General features: G+C 43.6%; 1 protein-coding gene across 2 annotated transcripts in view; it reads right to left on the reverse strand.

The window, feature by feature from the left end:
- Positions 1 to 720: 720 nt before the first annotated feature.
- Positions 721 to 19149, reverse strand: part of HHIPL2 (HHIP like 2) — a 576366-nt gene continuing 557937 nt past the window's right edge. For both annotated transcript variants that reach the window (XM_069608603.1, XM_069608602.1), the window contains one exon: positions 721 to 1473. In XM_069608603.1, coding sequence (XP_069464704.1) covers positions 1040 to 1473 — 434 coding nt within the window. In that variant the 3' untranslated portion in view covers positions 721 to 1039. The remainder of the gene's footprint in view (positions 1474 to 19149) is intronic.

Consider the following 19149-nt stretch of genomic DNA (forward strand, 5'->3'; position numbering starts at 1 on the left):
ATTTGACACTTTTCTCTTTTTCCTAAAGGTATTTCAAAAGAAAACAACAATAGTGTGCCAGACTGATCTTCTGCTTCCTCTGTGTGCACCAAAACAATGTTTAATTTAGCATGTTGGCCATTAAATGCTTGGTAGCAGTGTTCAACCCGCTTACAGTATGCACAAACACTAATAATGAAAACAAATAGGAAACAGCATGTGGGTGCAAACCCTGCATTCTGGTCCTCTAATCCCTTCCAAGGTTGGCATAACCCTTGCACCCATCACAGAGCTTATTGGTGAGGTCCTCAAATCTCCTCATACAAACAATGCACCCACAGTTTGATGTTTACATTATTTTCCCTCCTAGACCAATTTCTTTAATTCATATTAATATAGGTGAGAAAGATAAAAAAGCAACACCTATGGCATATGATCAGTAATCTCTGTTTGGGGTACAAAACATTTTATTAGCCCATAGACTTACAGGATTTCCCTAGGGTCTCTCTAGTTAAAAGAATTGGTGGTTATATTACAACAGCAAACACCAATTGTAACAAAATGAGGGCAAACAACTCTCACCTTGCTGTAACTGGTTACTGTTAGTCAACAGGAAGTTCGGAGTCACGGCTGCTCAAAATTAGTAAGGGATTAGTATACTTATAATAAGGCCCATAAATGAAGACAGCCAGATAAAGAGAGTGCTGAGAGAGAAGACCACAAAGCTGAGGAGCCAATCAATCAGGTAGTAATGTTTATACAAGTATGCACATCCAAACCAGTATACAATGTAGGAGGTAGAATATGTAAGACCACAATGTTGCCGACTCGCAGGATCCAATTGTATTTCTTTATTTATTGTAAGCTTTTGATAAGGGACTTTTCCTCTGTATTGCATGTAGTATTTTGTGCATGCCAATGTTCAGAATGTGTTCTTGATCTTTGAGGTCGACCTTTCCTTTTGTCCCTGATCCTTTATATTATGCTGGAATTCAGCATCAGCCGGTGACCCGGTTTTATTCCTCAGTTCTCTTCTCTCTGCTATCTTTTTAGGGATAGGTTAAGTTCTGACATTTTGTGAATTGGCCGGCGGTGCGCTTTTCTTTTGCTTTGCAGTAGCATTTGCTGCTTTGGGAACATTGGCCTTCGGTGGTGGAAAGGAAGAGTCTTTCATGTTGCCTTGAGTATCTAACTTTGCTTTTGAGGAGGACTTCTTTGGCTTGCTGGCCAGTGACATCACAACAGGCGGCTTCCTTTTCAAAATGGCGGATTTTACCGGCGAATGCTTTTTGGTGGTGGGTGGGGAGTCTGTTGATTTAGCACGTGTTTTCTTTCCTGGAGAAAGCTTCCCAATGGTTTTTGCAGTAGCAGGCTTCTTCACAATGGTTTTTTTGTATGCTTTTGTTTTTTTCTCTGGTTTTGCTGGGCTGAAGGATACAGATAACGACTTCTTTGGAGTTTTAGTTGTTTCCTTAAGAAACTGAAGGGCGGTTTCTGTGAAAAGAGAGAATAAGAATTGATGAGTCTGAAAACAAGGTTTTGCTTGCCGAAAGGCTCTTGATTTCATCTGACTGTTTCAAACCAATTTCTGTCAAGGGTAATAGTGGTAACATTTTGCATTGGCTATTTCATATTATGCCTTGACTCCATCAAGTTTATCATGTGTTGCTGTTTTCTACTATGCCAATATGCACTGGTGCTTTATGTAAGCTTGACCACTGGGCCTATAATTTACTTAGTGTCATGATGTGGCATGCATCTTTATTCTGTAACATGCATCTATTAACCTGCCACCCTAACCAACAACCAAGCAATTCTGCACTTCTGTAAATGAAAGTGGCATTTGGATATATCACCCTTTTTCTATTAACCAGAATAGCCATTTGATTGACACATATCACCACTTTTTTAGGCACAAAACATCCATGATACCAGTGGCGGTTGGTGCATTTTTTTATTGCTGGGGCCAAAATATTTCCCACAAATGTGCCAGAGCAACCGAGTGTACGGAGGGAGCTCGAATCAACCAACAGCCGTTCGGGGGGATTTCCCCATTAGAATTTGTTTTGAATAATGGATTAAAATGGTCACTATATAGAACATTTTCTGTGAAAAACTGTGTAAATAGCCACACAGTTTGGAATGGTTTTGTAGGGTAACTCCCATAAAAAAATGTAATAGATGGAAGTCACCAACAGTGCACAGCAGCCTTTCCCAACACATACTCATGATGTCTTTGCCCACAATAGGTGCCAGTATATACACATGTTCATACTGGCTGTGCCCATACATTTCCATTCAGGCTCCACCAATATATACCATAATTCCTATATAAAAACGTACCCATGTTTGCTTTGCACATCATGTCAGTAATGATCCTATAAGGAAACAGGTTCACACTGGCTCTGCCAATACATGGCCGTGTCCCCACATGTGTACGTACGGGGAGGCACAGGAGTGCCCCCATCAGACATACAGATGTGCAGTACTCCAGCTTGTATCTCCAATGGGCCATGCAAGGCTGGGGAACCAAATTGCCTCAACCTTGCATGGCCCATTGGAGATCTGCGGCTTGGGTACAAACTGTTAGGGGGAAACCGGTCCCCCTTTATGGACGAGCCGCCCATGCATCATATGTCGCTGAATATCCAGTGCCCTTCTGGCTAAATCATAAAATAAGTGCCTATCTGATTCATGGTGACATTCTGGGTCGGTCATGCTATGTGTGAGGCATATGTCACCATGAATCAGATAGGCCTTTATTTTATGAATTAGCCTGAATGGCACCGGTGTTCAGAGGCTGCATGTGTGTTTTTCGCCAATTACACCATTGGGACATGTCCTAACAATTCAGTATAAACATGCAATCTTACTTACTCTACTATATTTTGTTTTTCTACATTTTCTCTTCCCTTCTTTCTCCTTTATGATTTTTTGATCTTTACTCAAATGACTTTCCTTTTTTAAATTTGATTGTGATATACTGTACCATAATACGATCACTATTGCTTGTAACTTACAATGAACTACGCATTTATTAATGTTGAGCCTTGAAAAATGCCTCATGGTCGAAACACATGTTGGCTTAGTCATGACACTCCATGATTTTGGGAGCACTGGAAAACTGTAATGACACTTAAATATTAAATTCTAAAAAAGAACATTGTGCTCAGTGCAGTGTGATTGGTGTTCACACTAACCTTAGACTATTTCCTTAAGGGGTTAGGGAATTTCCTCTTCAACACCACAATAAGCAGTGGCCAACTCTAGTAATGTTCTATTACCCCTACACCTCAGCATGAAAGACATTTGGTTGCTCTAAAAATTATCTTTACCCATGCATGATACATTGCCAATACAACTATATTATACACTTTAGCTTGTTTCACCAATATGTGGTTCCTTACCAATGAATAGGGCTTCCATTTCCGTGTTCTGTCCATAACAGGTACAAGCGTCTAAGTTTGAAAATAGGCTCATATGCACTCAGGTATTCATCCTTGTCAAAGCATTGGTTGTCCTAAGGATAGAACCCTTGCCAGGATAGGTAGGAACTGCAGGAGCTGTGGGATCAACCATTCCCACCAATGGGCTACTACTATTATTACCAGGCTAATTAATTCTACTATTTATTTTTGCAATCTGGACAGTTGTTTGCTTTTTCAGTACACCACAATTATTTTTCAGGAGATGGTGGTCCAAAAAAGGGCAAAAACACACTGTATCATGTTGTCACTAAAACAAGAATATTTTGCATAATCGAACATATTTTCAAGATCAGTCATTTAATGAGATCTGAAATAAAGAGTCCATAACAGTGCAGTGGTATAAGTAAATGCTACAATAAAATCTCAGTATGAACACTACACAGTAGCTATTAAAAACCTAACACTTTCAAGCAGGGTGCTGGTAGTCTAAGGGAGCTGACTGAGACACACACTCATAAATATCCAAGTGTCATCCCTTTTAGGTATCCAATGCTCATAGAAAAACCTCAGGCAGTTTGATCCTTACATAGACCAAATTACAGTCTCATAAATTACCAATGCTCTTTTCCTTTGATTTTATGCACCTCTGCATCTCTGACCATAATTGACACTAAATCTTTGTGTACAATCAATGTTGGCCTACATGTGACTGTTCGTTTTAAGGTGATCGGAGGTTGTTTCTAGTGACTCCTTTACAGTAGCCAATTGTTTTACTGTTTGACACTGGAAAAGGTATGTTCAGAAAATGTATTCTGATCCTCCAACTGCTTACATCTCCTCCTGGTCCCATTCTTGAACTGACACTAAATGATGTCACAAGTACTCCCTGACTGGAATGACACCACACACCCATGACATTTTAAATTCTCTGTGCAGCTTCTGCTCAAGATGTGCAGATCACAGCACATCCTCCCCCTAAACGGATCATGGATGAAAGGTTTTATGTCTAAGGGTCACGCAAAAAAGGTTGCACCTGTGGATTGCAGCACAAAAGGCTACACTCACCTTGTGCACCCTTTTGGGTACAGAGCTCTCCCCATCCTTGTTGGGGGTCCCCTCCCTAACCCCCATCCTCCATGTGGCACCCTCTGTCACCCTCCACCAACTCCTGCTCCCTACCCCACTTACCTGCTGCAGACTCGGGCTTCCAGCTCTCTGATTCCCTGCTCCAACTGCAGTCTGCAGAGCGTGGTGCCAGAAACCCGGGGCACAGCACGGCGCACTTTTGTTCCTGTGGCTTCTGGGGCTGTGCTCTGTAGACTGCAAGTGGGATGAAACTGGGCTAACAGCTCCTTCAACAATGCCTCTCTCTGCAGACCCCACACACGGCCATTGGCAGCCCTGGCTGCAGAGTTGAAAATGTTCATGACCAGTGTTGGATTGCTGTACTTACTAGATCCCTTACTTTTGCTTGGGCACCGTAACATAATCATAGCCTGGTCTCACACCTATATTCTGTCACTCCTGACACCTTTTCTTTTGTCAAAATATGGCTTAAATGTAATCACTTGATCTAGAGCACTTCATTAATCAATGTTTGTGGCCCTTAACTCGTGGCTTCGCTTGGACCCTTTACTTGGGTGGCGGGCCGTTACCAACAGGGTCAGCCCGCCGCCTCAATGTTAGAAACATTGTATTGTTAGGGTGGGTGAGTGTTGTGAAAACCCTTGCCCTGCCATCAGCCAATCAGCAAAGCACTCTGACCCATATAATCACTCCGAAATCATTGCTGCTGTGCTATTGTATGAGAGGCTGAGCCCCAACTCCCTTCTCCAGCAATACTACTTCTTAATGATGCCTTTTTGGACCAGGTCAAGGTGACAGAGGCATTTGAGCGTGGACAAAAGTATCACAGATAGCATAACAGTCTAGGCTTTCTCAATGCTAAACTGTAATGTTGTTTACTGACTGCTTGTAGGAAAGTCCAGTTTATGACATTTGGATGGGGCTAATCGATCAAAGGAAAACGTCCATTTGCTCTTGCTTTTACACAAGACTGTACTGGAGTTGTACGATTAGATTTTTCATGCAGCAAGGCAAGCACTAAACGAGCCTGATGAACAAAAAGACCACTTCACCATACACGCATGGTCCAGTGGACAGAGTATTGACTGTCAATTTTACAGCAAATTGGCTGAATCAGACTCTTCTCCTACCAGTAAAGAGGGGCCTCCAAGTAATCCATCGAGCAAGCACTTGCACACAGTTCAGCACCAAGTCTATTTGAACATGCTGGCCTTTGTTGCCACTGACAATGGTCTAATATTTCTGCTGACTTATTATCGGGCAAGAGCATGCATGTCCCTTAATTATTGTGACTCCTTCACCCTGTGGTGACCTATTGTATCTGCAAATGCAAGCTTGCAAAGGAAATGATTGCTGTGGCCCAGAGGATGTGCTCATGTTTCAGCTGGACACTGCACCAACCTGGAGTTCACAGTTACCATGCTCCAGAAATTCCAATTGCATATATTGGACCAGCTAAATGATACATGTAATGCTATCACTGATTCTTGCAATAGGGGGTGAACAAGCATTTTTGCTGGCACATTGCTTTGCTCGGTGCGGTACTGCCACTTGTGCACTCACCACAACTGAACAAGTTCAGAACCTTACATGGAGATCCACTAATAGCCATATTGAAATATTACAATGTGCAATGCATTAGCATATTATTATTATTATTATTATTATTATTATTATTATTATTATTATTATTGTGTGAACCATGCTGACAGGCTGGTCACACCATGGCACACATTCCTCACAGAGCCAGGAATCCTAAATGCATAAGGGTCTTCAAGAACATATATCAGATCTTCTGCAGATCAGGCGGTGGATGTGTGTCTACTTCACCCATCTCACACAGATATGCATGATAATCCACTACAATATTGGTGTAGGAAGGGGTCCTTCCGCCCAGCAGCACCTGTGAGAGTAGGCACTGAACCTAAATTGAGAAGCCTCTCAGTGCCTCATGATGAACGATTGACATTCATTAAGATAAACAAGCACTGCTTTTCAGCACACTATGGCAAGACCCTTAAACATCGCCAACACTCCAGATGATGAAAACGTGTATGCTTCAAATTACACACACAGAGAAGTGGAGACGATTGCTTGGTAGTGCATGTGGTTGGTAACTGGACAGAACTAGTGGGTGACTGCTAATGACTGTAAAACTAAGCTGCCATTGGCCTTTATACTACTTCTGATATGCAATGTTCCTGGTGTTTTCAAACCACTGTAGTGTAAAGAGGGGAGGCAACTTAACAGAGGGAAAGAGGGCCCTTGAGAATTCTTAGGTTCTCCCAGCTACACAAGTGCCACAAATATGAGACTAGTTTAGGTTATCTGTGCTGCATGGCAGTTGAAGGCAAGAACTTGGTTCAGCTTCACCCTGTGGCATGAGGGCTGCAAACATGAGAACTGTTTTGGTTCTGATTACTACACGAGAGCCAGAGCCATAATAATTGTTTGTGGTCTTGCTGCAGCAAGAGTGGCACAACCATGAGATTGAAGTTCTCCCTGCTACATGGGATCCACAAGCATTAGAATCATTTGTGTTTTCTCTGCTGTCTGAGAGCAACACACATGAACATCATTTGTGTTCTGCCAGCTACACATGAGCCACAAATATAAGAATGTTCTGGTTCACTCTTTGACACAAAAACTGCAAACATGAGGATTGTGCAGGCTTTCTATATGGCACAAGAGCTGGAAACATGAGGAATGTGTGTGGTCTTCAACAGGACACCAGGAGAGCAGGAATATTCTCCTGATGATGGTCACGGACCGAAACGTGTCACACATCCATTATCTAAGCTGGATTTTAATATTACTTCAGTGATCTCAGAGTCCTGAATTGCATTACAAATGTAATTTTGAAAAATAACAACATATAACTTAATTATAGGATATACCTTTGTTCCTTCCCAACAACAAAAAAACAACAACAAAAAAGGTGTGCCACACAGTGTGTAGAGTATAACCATGAGAAGGAGCCTCATCTAATCACTGGAGTTGGAGTCTTTTTTCTACCTCTTTCATGAAGGCAGAACTTGCTTTTCAAAAGCAACTTCTCTCGTGGTGAGCGTGCGGTGTGCCCCGCAGTGTGTTTAGTGTGTTACCAGGTGAAGGGGCCTCATCTAATCACTGGAGTTGAAGTCTTTTTTCTACCTCTTTCACAAAGGCAAAACTACTTCTCTCGCGGTCAGCGTGCGGTGTGCTGCGCAGTGTGTTAAGTGTGTACGGGGTGCCCTGAGGAATTGTAAGAAGAAAGAAGGAGATTGAGCATTTGGACTATATTCTCTGTTGTACCAGTTGGGACAGTGTGTGTCTCATGTGGGTAAGTGATCACTGATTACCGAAAATCCCCCTTTGCAGTAATTGCACTGTAGGATCAAGTGGACTTTGAAACCACACTGCTCTGCCCTGCCTGGCTAGACTATCCTCCCCTTAGGAAATGAACAAGCGAAAGTCAGGCTGGTGCATAGCCATGTCAGCTGGGCTTCAAAGTAGAACTTTATCAGATCTCAAAACTCCTGAAGTTAATAACCCAAGCAACGCTGCCAATGAGCAAGAGGAACTGAATGAATCAGCACGTTGATGTAGAGGAGGAGCCAAGTGCCTCTACCGGAAGACCCGCCCCCATTTTGCCTATATGTTGGAAACCCAGAAATTGCGATATGCACGACACCAGTAATATTCCCTATACTGCGAAGAATCCTCGAAACAAGGTATCCATTGAGAAAACCCTATATGATGTACCAGCAGAGAAATGACAGTCTCTTAAAGGGGGTTCTGGAAGAAGTGTGAAGATGACTAAAAGAAAAGACTGGTGACGTCACATCAAGCAGAAATGATGCACCCAGAGGAGATGCCAATGAAGAGGGTATATAGACCTTATAGAATCTGATGGCGAAGTGAAGAATTGAACAACATTTCATGTGTGGAATGAAGATTGTGCGTGCTGAGATCACTGAAGAAAATGCAAGCCTTTTTATAATTGTGCAGATACTGAAATGCAAGTAGACTAAGTAATAATAAGGATGGCTATACGTAGTGAATAGACTGCAGGAAGTGCTGCCATTAAATATATATGTATAGAATCTGGATGTTCCACGTGTTTTTAGCAAACTAGGACCCCATGAACAGAAGGGCTCAGTAGAAGAAAACAGCTGACGATGAGGGAAGATTTGAGAAAGGTTGTCTGGCCCAGTGTCAAGGGCTGAGGTGTAATGGAAAACCACTAGAAGTGCCAGGTTTTATTCATGTAATAGTGTTAAATGCGAACAAGGAGCTCAAAACACGGTTTCTGTCACATGGTCAAGATGAAAATAGAATTTGGGCAAGCTACACCGAGACATGAAGATAAGACCATGCTCACGCTCCCTTCTATTCTCAGGCGCAGTGATACTTTGCAAGGCTGAGTTCAAAGACAATTCAAATGGCAGACAGCAGGAGTGATGATGGATGATGGGCTAATTGGGTGGGGAGGTATGGTCAAGTCCAACCCTCCAGCACCTGGGGTACCAGCTTGCGTGCTGCTGGCGAGTGAAATATTCCAGAAGGGTACAAGCGTGCTAACCAATCATAGAGTGCCACATAGTAAAGAGCCATATAGTTTGAAAGCCAATGAAACATTGTGTAGTTCATGACGGTGAAGATGACTTGCACTAGGGGTGAGCATAGCTGTCCACCTGACCTTAGAGACTCAATCACAATCCTGTACCTCATAGAAATTATACCTAGATGTTCCCCCTAAGCCTATCACAACCCCAAGTAGGTTTTCTTATTGTGCCATGTAGTATGACATCAGTAATGACACATTTTTGCTATATAAATAAAAAATGTATGAAATTCTTTGAGAGAACTCTTGAGAGAGATTTGAGCGAACGTCCGTTGATGTCTTTGTTTTTGCCAACTTCCTGAGTTGGTCTTTTATTGGCGTAAAAGTAAAGTCAGCATCCCCATCCATTCCATAGAGTGCTACCTCTTTTAAAGGGCCTACGGGTTCATTGGGGAAAGAGCGGAAACATGTCCCTTGTTGGGGAGGACCCTGAGCATCTAAGTAGTTCAGAAATAAATGGGGCAATTAATAGAACCTGCCCTTTGACTGTGAAAAACCTGAGTAACATGGTTAAAGGTTCCAGGTCAAATATAGCACAAGTGCATTTGCCTATGAGTGGGGGTGGTTCATTGCAGGCCTCAAAGGTTCTGTTTTTGCAGAAAATGCGAAAAAACACATGCCCTTCTCAGTGGGTAATGAGGAGGAAGATGGAACACGGATTGCCCCGCAAATATCCACACTGATTGTTGCAAAGGGAAAGTACCATTTGCTGGTGACGTCAGCACTGGTGGGGTTAGACCAAGAGTCAGGGTTTACACAGAGGTCGGAGAGAAGTAGACAAAGATGGCCTAGTGGTCCTTGTACAGAGGACCTGAAAATGGGGTGGCAAAAAGGGGTGAATAACTATTTAAGGGACCTTGATGACTCATTTCATGCCCTCCCTTTGGCAAGTAAAGATTTGTTGAAAGGAATAACAGACATTGAACTGTCTGCGTTACGGGATCCAAGTGATAAAGTGTCCTCATGGGTAAATGGGTGGTTGTTTCCGGTAGAGGGGAAAAGGAAATGGGAATTTGTTTGACTCCTCAACCACCTAAATGAGCAACACCAGTGGAAAGGAGGGACGGGCGGAAAGGGTTTCCCCACTCCTACAGGTAAAGCAAGGTGTGAATGAGAGGTCCTTGGAACGGAAGGTTGGGGACAGCCAAAAGGGGGCAAGTTTACCCTCCTTCGGGAGAGGGGCGGCAGTAGGCAAGCTGTCGGTAAAAGTTGTTTGTTTTCCATTCTCTCCAGTCACCGACCAAGGTCATAAAGAGTTTGTGTTCTCTAATTACACCCTCTCTGTGAATCGATCTACGACGTGTAGGGTGGGGACGGATTGGGGTAAAAGGAGATGGCACGTGGGGAACGGGCCAAAGCAGGTGGAAAAGGTTTCTCATCAAAGAGTGCAAATGGGGAGATGGGCGTAGGTGGCAACGGACACGGACAGCCTACATCCCTCTAATTAAAAGGGGGTTGGCTGCAAGTCTACATTGAAAGATAGGGACTTCAATGCTCTTATGCTCTGACAATGAACAATGTTCGGGAAGTTGGAGTATTGGAGAGTGTCGATCTTGCAGACGTGTAAGAACTAGGCTCTGTAGTTGAGGTTTCACAGACAGATAAGGTGCAAGAGGAAGAGGAGTTTCAGGGGGACAACTGCCCCCAATCTCCTCCGTCCCCTTTCATCATTTGTGTTGGTGAGGCCCTTTTGAAGGAGAATCAGGAGCAGAGTGATGACAAAATAGTAGTGGTGGCTGAAGCCAGTGTGGTGGAAGGGGCTGTGGAGGAGACAGGGGGTACATTATTTTGAAATTGTTCACCAAAATAAGTATAGGAAAAGAGGGGGTCTCATGATTGTAAATTGCTTTGTCAAAAAACAAAAAATAAGAAGGTACCCAGGAAAAACGTTTCAAAAGGATCCAGAAAATTCTTGCATACCCTGTCTACTCCCCCGTCCCTGATGTCACCTGTGCAAGAGCACTTGAGGGTGGCTACTGGATTGAGTAAAAAAAAAACTCCAGCACCCATAGATGAAGGAGGAGGGGAATGGATGAAGAAACTGAAAGAGAATGTGAAGAGCCCCAGTACCTTGTAGATGTAGATGAAAGGTCAATTAAAAAGGATGAGGGTGAGTGTATTGAGGTTGAGAGTAGTAGGAGGGGACTGGCTTGAATGAAAATTGGTTGAACCACAGGCATATTCAGGGTGGAAAGGAGCAAAAGAGGCATATGGACTCTTTTACTGTCGAACAAAATGATCAGGTGGCTGGTGCCCTAAACCCACGGGCGGAAATATTTATGAACCTAGAGACCAAGATGAAGGCCGTTTGTAAAAAACAGGGAGTGTTGGGAGAGAGGAGATTGAATGGGGGTAAAAATGAGATCCCTGGGGCCCCTAAACTAATATTACAGACGCTGCCGTTAGACCGAGATAGAGTCTTCTAAATAGAGCAATGGTTATGGACATTCTAAGAAGAGCACCAACTCTGGCAAATCTGTCATCTCAAGATATAGAATGTCTTGAATTTTGGAATGACTATAATCTGGACAGAGTTATATTGCATGTTATGGTTGGTCTTGGCAGTGGCCGAAGAAATTAGGTCCTGGGGTTTTCACATCTACACCCATGATTCAACAAGGGAGGGGAGGGGGTGACCAAGAGAAGTCTGTTCCAGAGAAGGTATTACAACAAGAAACAAAGTTGGAAGTACCTCAAGAAGTGCGATTGGAAAAAGTCAGGTGGTATCATATTGCTCCATACTTCTAGACTCCTAATTGAATAGAATATCAGCTGTTCCCGATGTGCGAGTTAAAACAGAGCTGTTCAGCTCTGCACGCATCCCTGTGAAACTACATCTCCCAGCAGGACTGTAGTTTCCACAGAGTTTATTTTTGGTGCTCTAGCGCGGACGTGCTGGCGCTAACGTGACAAGCCAGTCTGTGGCGGTCCGTTGCGCTCCGGTGGCAGCGGTGCTGCGTCTCTTGCCTTTTGTTCAGGTAAGACAATATGAGTTTTGCATCTGTTCTAGCCCTAATAGCCAAAGAAAAGGCTGATTCTGTTTTAAGAACTGCACGCTTTACCGACGATATAGTCACATATGAGTGCTATAAACATACAAATTACCAATACCGTAGCATTGCAAGACGGTACAGAAATATTGAAGCCACACAAACAATTGAATCTTGAGACTATGATCCACGCAAATTTGCCTAATATCATTAATGCTCCTGCCCCACACGAAGTAAAAGACACTCAGATGGGACACATAGAGTGCTTGACCAGCAACTATTAAGTGGATCCTGAATTAAATAACATAAACCAGCAAGTGACTGCTCTCTATTACAAGGGTAACAAGGTGAGCGCTAACACTCACTCTGGATACTACTGAACACACGGTTCTTGATAAAACATGCCCTGGAGTTATCTTCATATATATCCTCTTTGAATATTGATCTCTGTGCCCTCACAGAGACATGGAATCAAGCAGCAGCAGGGCCTTCGCTCGCGCTAGCTATACCCCAGGGATATAACATCAAATGCCAAGATTGACACAAGGGGAAAGGAGGAGGGTAGCGGTGATATACAAAGACATTTTAGACCTGTGGAAAGTTGAATTCATACACATTGAGAATTGTGATATTCCCCACATTAAAATTAGAACAGATGCAGAGAATATTACAAACATGATTCTTGTTTACCGACCTCCCTCCCCTATGCAAGACTTTTGAAATCAGTTATTTGATTTACTTCTAGCCTTTTTAAAACCCAGTTCAAAAACAATCCTTATGGGGGATTTTATTTACTGGCTGTTAGACGAAAGCGATTCACAAGCTTTGAATAAAGCCTTGAATAAAGCCTTGACCGACTTGGGCTTCACACAATATGTGACTACACCCACACCTATAAAGGGTAATGCAGTTGACTGTTTAGTAGGCCATAATATCACTCTAGCCAGCCAAGATGTATGCCCCTGCACCTGGTCAGACCATTTCTTCGTCCATTTGAAGTGGTGTCTGTAAAAAAGGTTAGAAGGAGGAAACTGGTCACCTCCACAATTCAATGTAGAACCTTAAAAAATCTTACATCAAAAGCACTGTGTCCATAGCTTACCCCTTTGCAAACAAATTTTTAATGGGTTTGCTTCAGTAGATGATATTACCAATATCGACCAACACACCTTACAGACAGCTGTTAATGTGCTCTGTCCATGGCGCAACAAGAAAGTTATTTTAAGGGAAACCAACTCGTGGTTCTCTCCAGACAAATAAAAGCTAAAAAGTGATAAAATCAAAGCACTCTATAAATCGAAAATAACGCTTGCCAAATCTGACAGAGAATTGTATAAAATGACAGTTAAAAAATGTAAGTCTGCTGTTGTTTTAGCAAAAAAATCTTATTTGGATGATCGTATCGCCAAGGCTCATCCTCAACCGAGACAACTATTTAATGTTCTAAAAGAGCTAGAAACCCCTGAGCAAGATGACTCCAAGATAATGATTAGAGACACCAAATGATGCAATCTAATCCAAAACACCATGGACACCAAATGATTATTAAGGAGGGGATTGTTATATCAAAAGAAGCAACCTCCATGATAAACTTTGATACTGGAGATGCCAAATGTAGAACTTGGAAAGTTGAGGAACAATTTACTTTCAAACCAATAAGTGAATCTGAGCTGGCTCTGATTATCGAAAAAACTCAAGCCTACGAATTGCATGGGGGATATCTGTCCAGCCCTTGCCATTAAGACATGTTCATCCACACCTAGCCCAACACTATGTAGATTTGTGAATGCCTCATTTGGGGACTGTTCTGTCCCTAGAAGCATTAAAAACTCATGGGTCACACCATTGTTGAAGAAACCTGGCCTCTGCCCGGGAGACCCTCTGAATTATCGGCCTATTTCGAACTCCCCGTTTCTCCTTAAACTTCTAGATCGCGTGGCATTCTTGAAAGTTCTCAGTCATTTTAGAATGCATAACATCTTGAATCTATGGCAATCAGGTTTTAGAGAAAGTCATGGAACTAAGACGGCGATGCTCGATCTTAAGCCCAGGCTACTCTGTCACATGGATTAGGAAAAAATGTCTATGCTCATGCATCTTGGTCTGTCTACCGTATTCGACCTGGTCGAACATACATTATTGGTCACGAGGTTGGAGAAGGTGGCAGGTTTTGCAACTCCGGCAGGCCAATGGGTTAAATCGTTTCTTAGTGAGAGAGTGAGTAGCACTCTGGCAGGTTCAATGCCTAATGAGCGTACTCAAGGAGTGCCACAGGTGGCATGTTTGTCGCTTATGTTTTATAACATATTCACAGCCCATTTCCTGGACTTCTTGGAAGATAACAATATCGAATTTACCAACTACGCCGATGACACACAATGTGTCATTCCTTTGACAGGCATCTTTGAAGAAGATGAGCATAACATCAATAGGATTTATGGCCTAATTCAAAGATGGCTGTTTCTTAACGGCCTCGCTATCAATACGGGAAAAACTGAGTTGATGATAATTGGGACTGAGGCAAAAACTTGCAAGATGGTGGCAGAATATGTCCAGCTTCAGATTGATGACTGTACAATAAAAATCAAGAACAAGGTCAAGACCCTTGGGGTTTACCTGGACTGCAACCTGAACATGAAAGCCCAAGTGAGTAGTTTAGTGTCGTCGGCCTCTTTTTATATCAAGTTACTAACCCAGGCATGTCCTTTTATCTCATGAGAAAGTGGGGAAACCTTAGCAAGAGCCCTGATTGGTTCAGGAATCGACTACTGTAGCCGTCTCTTCAGTGGTCTGCCAAATACAGAAGTCAATAGACTTCAAGTAGTACAAAATAATGCAGTCAGAGTGATTATGGGCCTGAAAAGAAAGGACCACATATCGGAGGCAAGAAGGAGCCTAACTGGCTCCCAGTCAAAGAGGGAATCCGCTTCCGGCTGATGCTAATCTCGTTCAAGTGTTTGAGAAGCTCAGCGCCAGTGTATTTCAAGGACGAACTGGTCCTCAAATCAAATAGGCATAATTTGAGGTCCAATAATTCTACACAACTGAAAATCCCTGCATGTAAGCTCAGGTCAAGAAAGGAGCTTTCTATGTAGCAGCTCCGGTGGCTTGGAATAGCCTGCCACTGACTCTGAGAGAAGAACCCTCAATTACCATATTCAGGAAAAGACTCAAGACCTTTCTATTTAATTAGTTGCTCTGCCAAGTCTTGGTTCTCTTAAGTTGCTGTTTTTCCCATCTGGTTGTTCCTTTTGCCTATGTATTTGTATCGTCCGTCCTCTAGCGCCCTTAAGCCTCCGGGTCAGTGGCAGCGCTATACAAATCAATAAAGTAAAGTAAAAAGGTATGGCACCGTTATTTAAAATCCAGTGCTTTCACAGTGAAAATATGAAAAGACAAGTAATTACGGATGTTTCAGGTGATATAGGACAGGGAAAAGAGAATAACTGGTATTGGTTGGCATAGACTCTGAATACGAGGCCTACCCACTAGGAACAAGCCTTGTGCTGCTTCATATGACTGTATGGGGGGTAGTGCAAGTGTAGAGAGAGAAGTCTGTTTATGCTTGTGGAACAGTAGGGGTTTTGCTCACTTATTCGAGAATCATAGTGTGAATTTGCTAGAGGTGGACTTGTTCTGCCTCCAGGAAACATGGCTTAGGTCTGCGCCTCCAGTGGATGGTCATACTGGGCAATTGTTGCTGGCTCATATGGGTGAGTCAGGACGTCCTTCAGCTGGGTTAATGGTAGGGGTTTCCAGTGTAATTTGGAGTAAATCATTTAATGGACACAAACACAGACTCAACTATCTGGAAGACAGAAATTAAAGTCTCAAATAGCTTAATCGTAATCTCTTCTGCTCTCTCCTAGTGTGCCCCTAACCTTGACCGCAAATGGCAACCAACAGAGAAACAGGAAGTGAGCTGGGGCTTTCATATGGCTTCCGAATAGCCATACAAATCCTACCGCTCCGATTTGCCCGCTGAATCTCTTCCTAAGGTTGCAAAGTAAGGTCTAAAAGAAAGGCAGGGCAAAGCCCACACATTATTTTCAACACCACCTTTGTTTGCATTTAAAAGACAACAAAATATACGAAACATGGCAGTACGTTACAACGTAACAAAAGTTTATTAAACTCCCCAGAAGCAGAAGGCACGAATCAGAGGAACCTTTCAATGTCTTAATGCAGCGTTTGTGGAAAGGTAAACAAACGCAACTCGGTTTACACATCACTTTAAAGTTCTATATATAATCATATCCATTAATATGACCTTATGGACAGCTATATCTAGGCCAAACTACTAGAAAAGTCAGGAATTGTGTAAAAAAACACAGTTTAGAAACCTGTAGAAATAATGCTAAAACTCCAGTGGCACAGCATTTTAAGTTTCACAATCTCAAAATTCCACACTTAAGGTACTGGGCCTGATTCATGGAATTTTTTGCAGATTCCAAAGTGACTTTGCACAGCCAATAAACAATAAACATCCTGATTCACAGAGCAGTGCAAAGTGTATTTTTGCAGTGCAAACTCACTTTGCACTGCAAAAGTACTGTTTACACTGCACTAAATGGGTGCTAAATGGGCGCTAAATGGGCCTCATTCACGGTGCAAAGTAATTTTGCAGTGCAAAAATACACTTTTGCAACGCTCTGTGAATCAGGGTGTTTGTTGGTAGTGCAAAGTCACTTTGCACCAGTGTAAAGTCACTTTGCACCACGCAAAACATTACATGAATCTGAGGGGTCACTACAGACAAATAAACGAACACTCAACATGAATCCTATTGGATTCTTTTCATTTTGAGATTTATTTCCCAAGGAAACTAATGAATGGGAAGATTTTTCTTTCTTCTGTAATGAAAGTTCTGATTCAGCACCAGACAGGGGGACCCACCTATAAATTGCAGGAATAAGGGAGGTGGGCCAGGACACACCCCTTGGGGGGAAACAATATAGGACACTTTAAATATAACACAATGTGGACATAAGAAATCCTGCCACATAAAGGCGAGGGCGGCGAAACTGCAGGTAAGCACATTTTATGGGGGCACCACAGGTGGGCCTCACCTCATGGGCCAGACTTGAACACACAGCCCATGCGCCATGGCTGAGGGAGGGGGGAAGCAGAATTCAAGTTGCTCATCTCCAGCAGACTGCAGTCCCTGGGAACAGCACCGGGTTACGTAATCAAAGTCGGCAAGCCAGTGCCACGACTACTCATGGGAGCTGGGGAAACCGATCAAATACATAGAGGCTCTCGCATCACTCCAAGATGGTTTAAAATCGCCCCTTGGCCAGTGGGTATGGGAACAAGGATGCAGAACGGAGGGGCGCACCAAAAAGACCCAATCAGACAGTACATTTCTGTGTCCCTGGAAAGTATCACGCCCATAGAGTGTCCGCAATAGTGTTTGCGAAGGTTAACATCGGGCAGGTGGCGTGTGACTGTCTCCCTTCCCACTAGTTCAGGGTATCTCATGTTCCTTCCTTTCTGGTGCTGACTAATGGCAGATGAATAAAGACCCAGAGGTCAGAACAATTGTGTCATAACTAATTGCAAACTGTTTGCATGGAGGAGCGGGAAGCAATGTGGCACCACGCGGGGAGGGGATGAGCCCACAGAAGACAGGTCTGTTTGCTCCAATCATGTCTAAAATATGTCTAACCATAGGGGTATGGCGTATTTTAACCAGTCAGCTTTGTGAGAACCGAGAAGACGCGAAGTTCGAAGTGAAACTGTTTCTAGTTGTATACACATTGTATCAGCAATATATAAGTACTGTCTGCTGTGAGCCAGTTTGTCATCTCTCATCAACCAGTTCTGTTCCACTGTGCTGTTTGATTTGTGCTTAACCAGCTGTAATAAACAGCGTTACTTCTTGGCTGGTGTGCGCTCCTTTTTGGACTACTACTGGCAACTTATTTACTGAGAGCCTTAGTGGACCCCTAATACATTTTTGGAGGCCTCCGCGAGATCCCCAGTTCTCTCGGTTAACTGAGGGTATTCTGGCCGCCCGGCCTAGGGTCACGGGTCAGGCGACCAGAGTCCTGATTCACGCGCAAAACCAAGGAGGCCCTGCAGATGCCGAGTTCACAAAAGTCTGCCAGGTCCCGAGTGCCGCTCGTGTGCAGGGGAGGAGTGAGCCTGCACCGTAGGCTCAGTGTCAAGAGGGCTCGAGTGTAACAGTGCAAGAAAGCGCTGCCTCGTGGTTGCATGCCCATGGAGTGGGAGGGATTGTATTTTATGGTGTCTAGGACACATCCTCGGGGTGGGAGCGTGATCAGCCACAGTAGTCTTAGATTTTAGTACACGCCACCCCATAGGGAGTGGATGTGTGTGTGTGGGCACCACTGCGCTAGAAAAGGAGAGGTGCATAGTGAGAGGCAAACCCCAGTAGATGGGAGTTGCGTGTAGCGCCGGTGATTGTATAGTTGCGTCATTTAGGGGAGACAGGTGTCTTTATATTATGTGGTTGATGAAGAAGTAGTTCAAAGTAACAGAAGGACGCGCGCGTGGTAGTCATTTTCATTTGTATTTGCTTTTGTGGTGTTGGCCAAGGTGGAAGGCTCATCACCAACAGTTACCTAGTGTATAATAGTGCACTTGGCATTGTAGCGGTGGGTGTGAGCAGAAGGAGTGGACGCGGTTCGTCGCCTATCTTTACTAGCATAGGGGAAGGTAAGCCCATGGAGAGGGCTGTTGACTTACTAACCCGGAATGAGTGGGCAGGCCTGAGGAGAAGGCCGGTGTGTCGGATGAGAGTGCATGGGTGGGCCTTCGGGCGAGGGCCAGAGTGAAAGAGGGAAATGGATGAGTGCCTGAGGGTAAGTGTTGGTGTTGCAGAGAAAGAAGTATAAAATGGGAAGGAAAGGAGAAGAGGGGAGGGGTGTCTAGGGTAATTAGGGAATAGAGGAGGAGCAGAAAAAAGGGGAGAGGTAACGGCCTATCAGGATTGCACCCTCGACCATATGTGTAAAATGTTGCCCCAATACCGCAATAAAATACTAAAGTATAACTTTCAGTGGGTGCAGGAGTAGCCCGCAGAGAGAACGTTTGT

The sequence above is a fragment of the Ambystoma mexicanum genome, chromosome 4q (assembly GCF_040938575.1).
Source record: "Ambystoma mexicanum isolate Mex_15411 chromosome 4q, UKY_AmexF1_1, whole genome shotgun sequence".
In the NCBI taxonomy this organism is placed as follows: Eukaryota; Metazoa; Chordata; class Amphibia; order Caudata; family Ambystomatidae; genus Ambystoma; species Ambystoma mexicanum.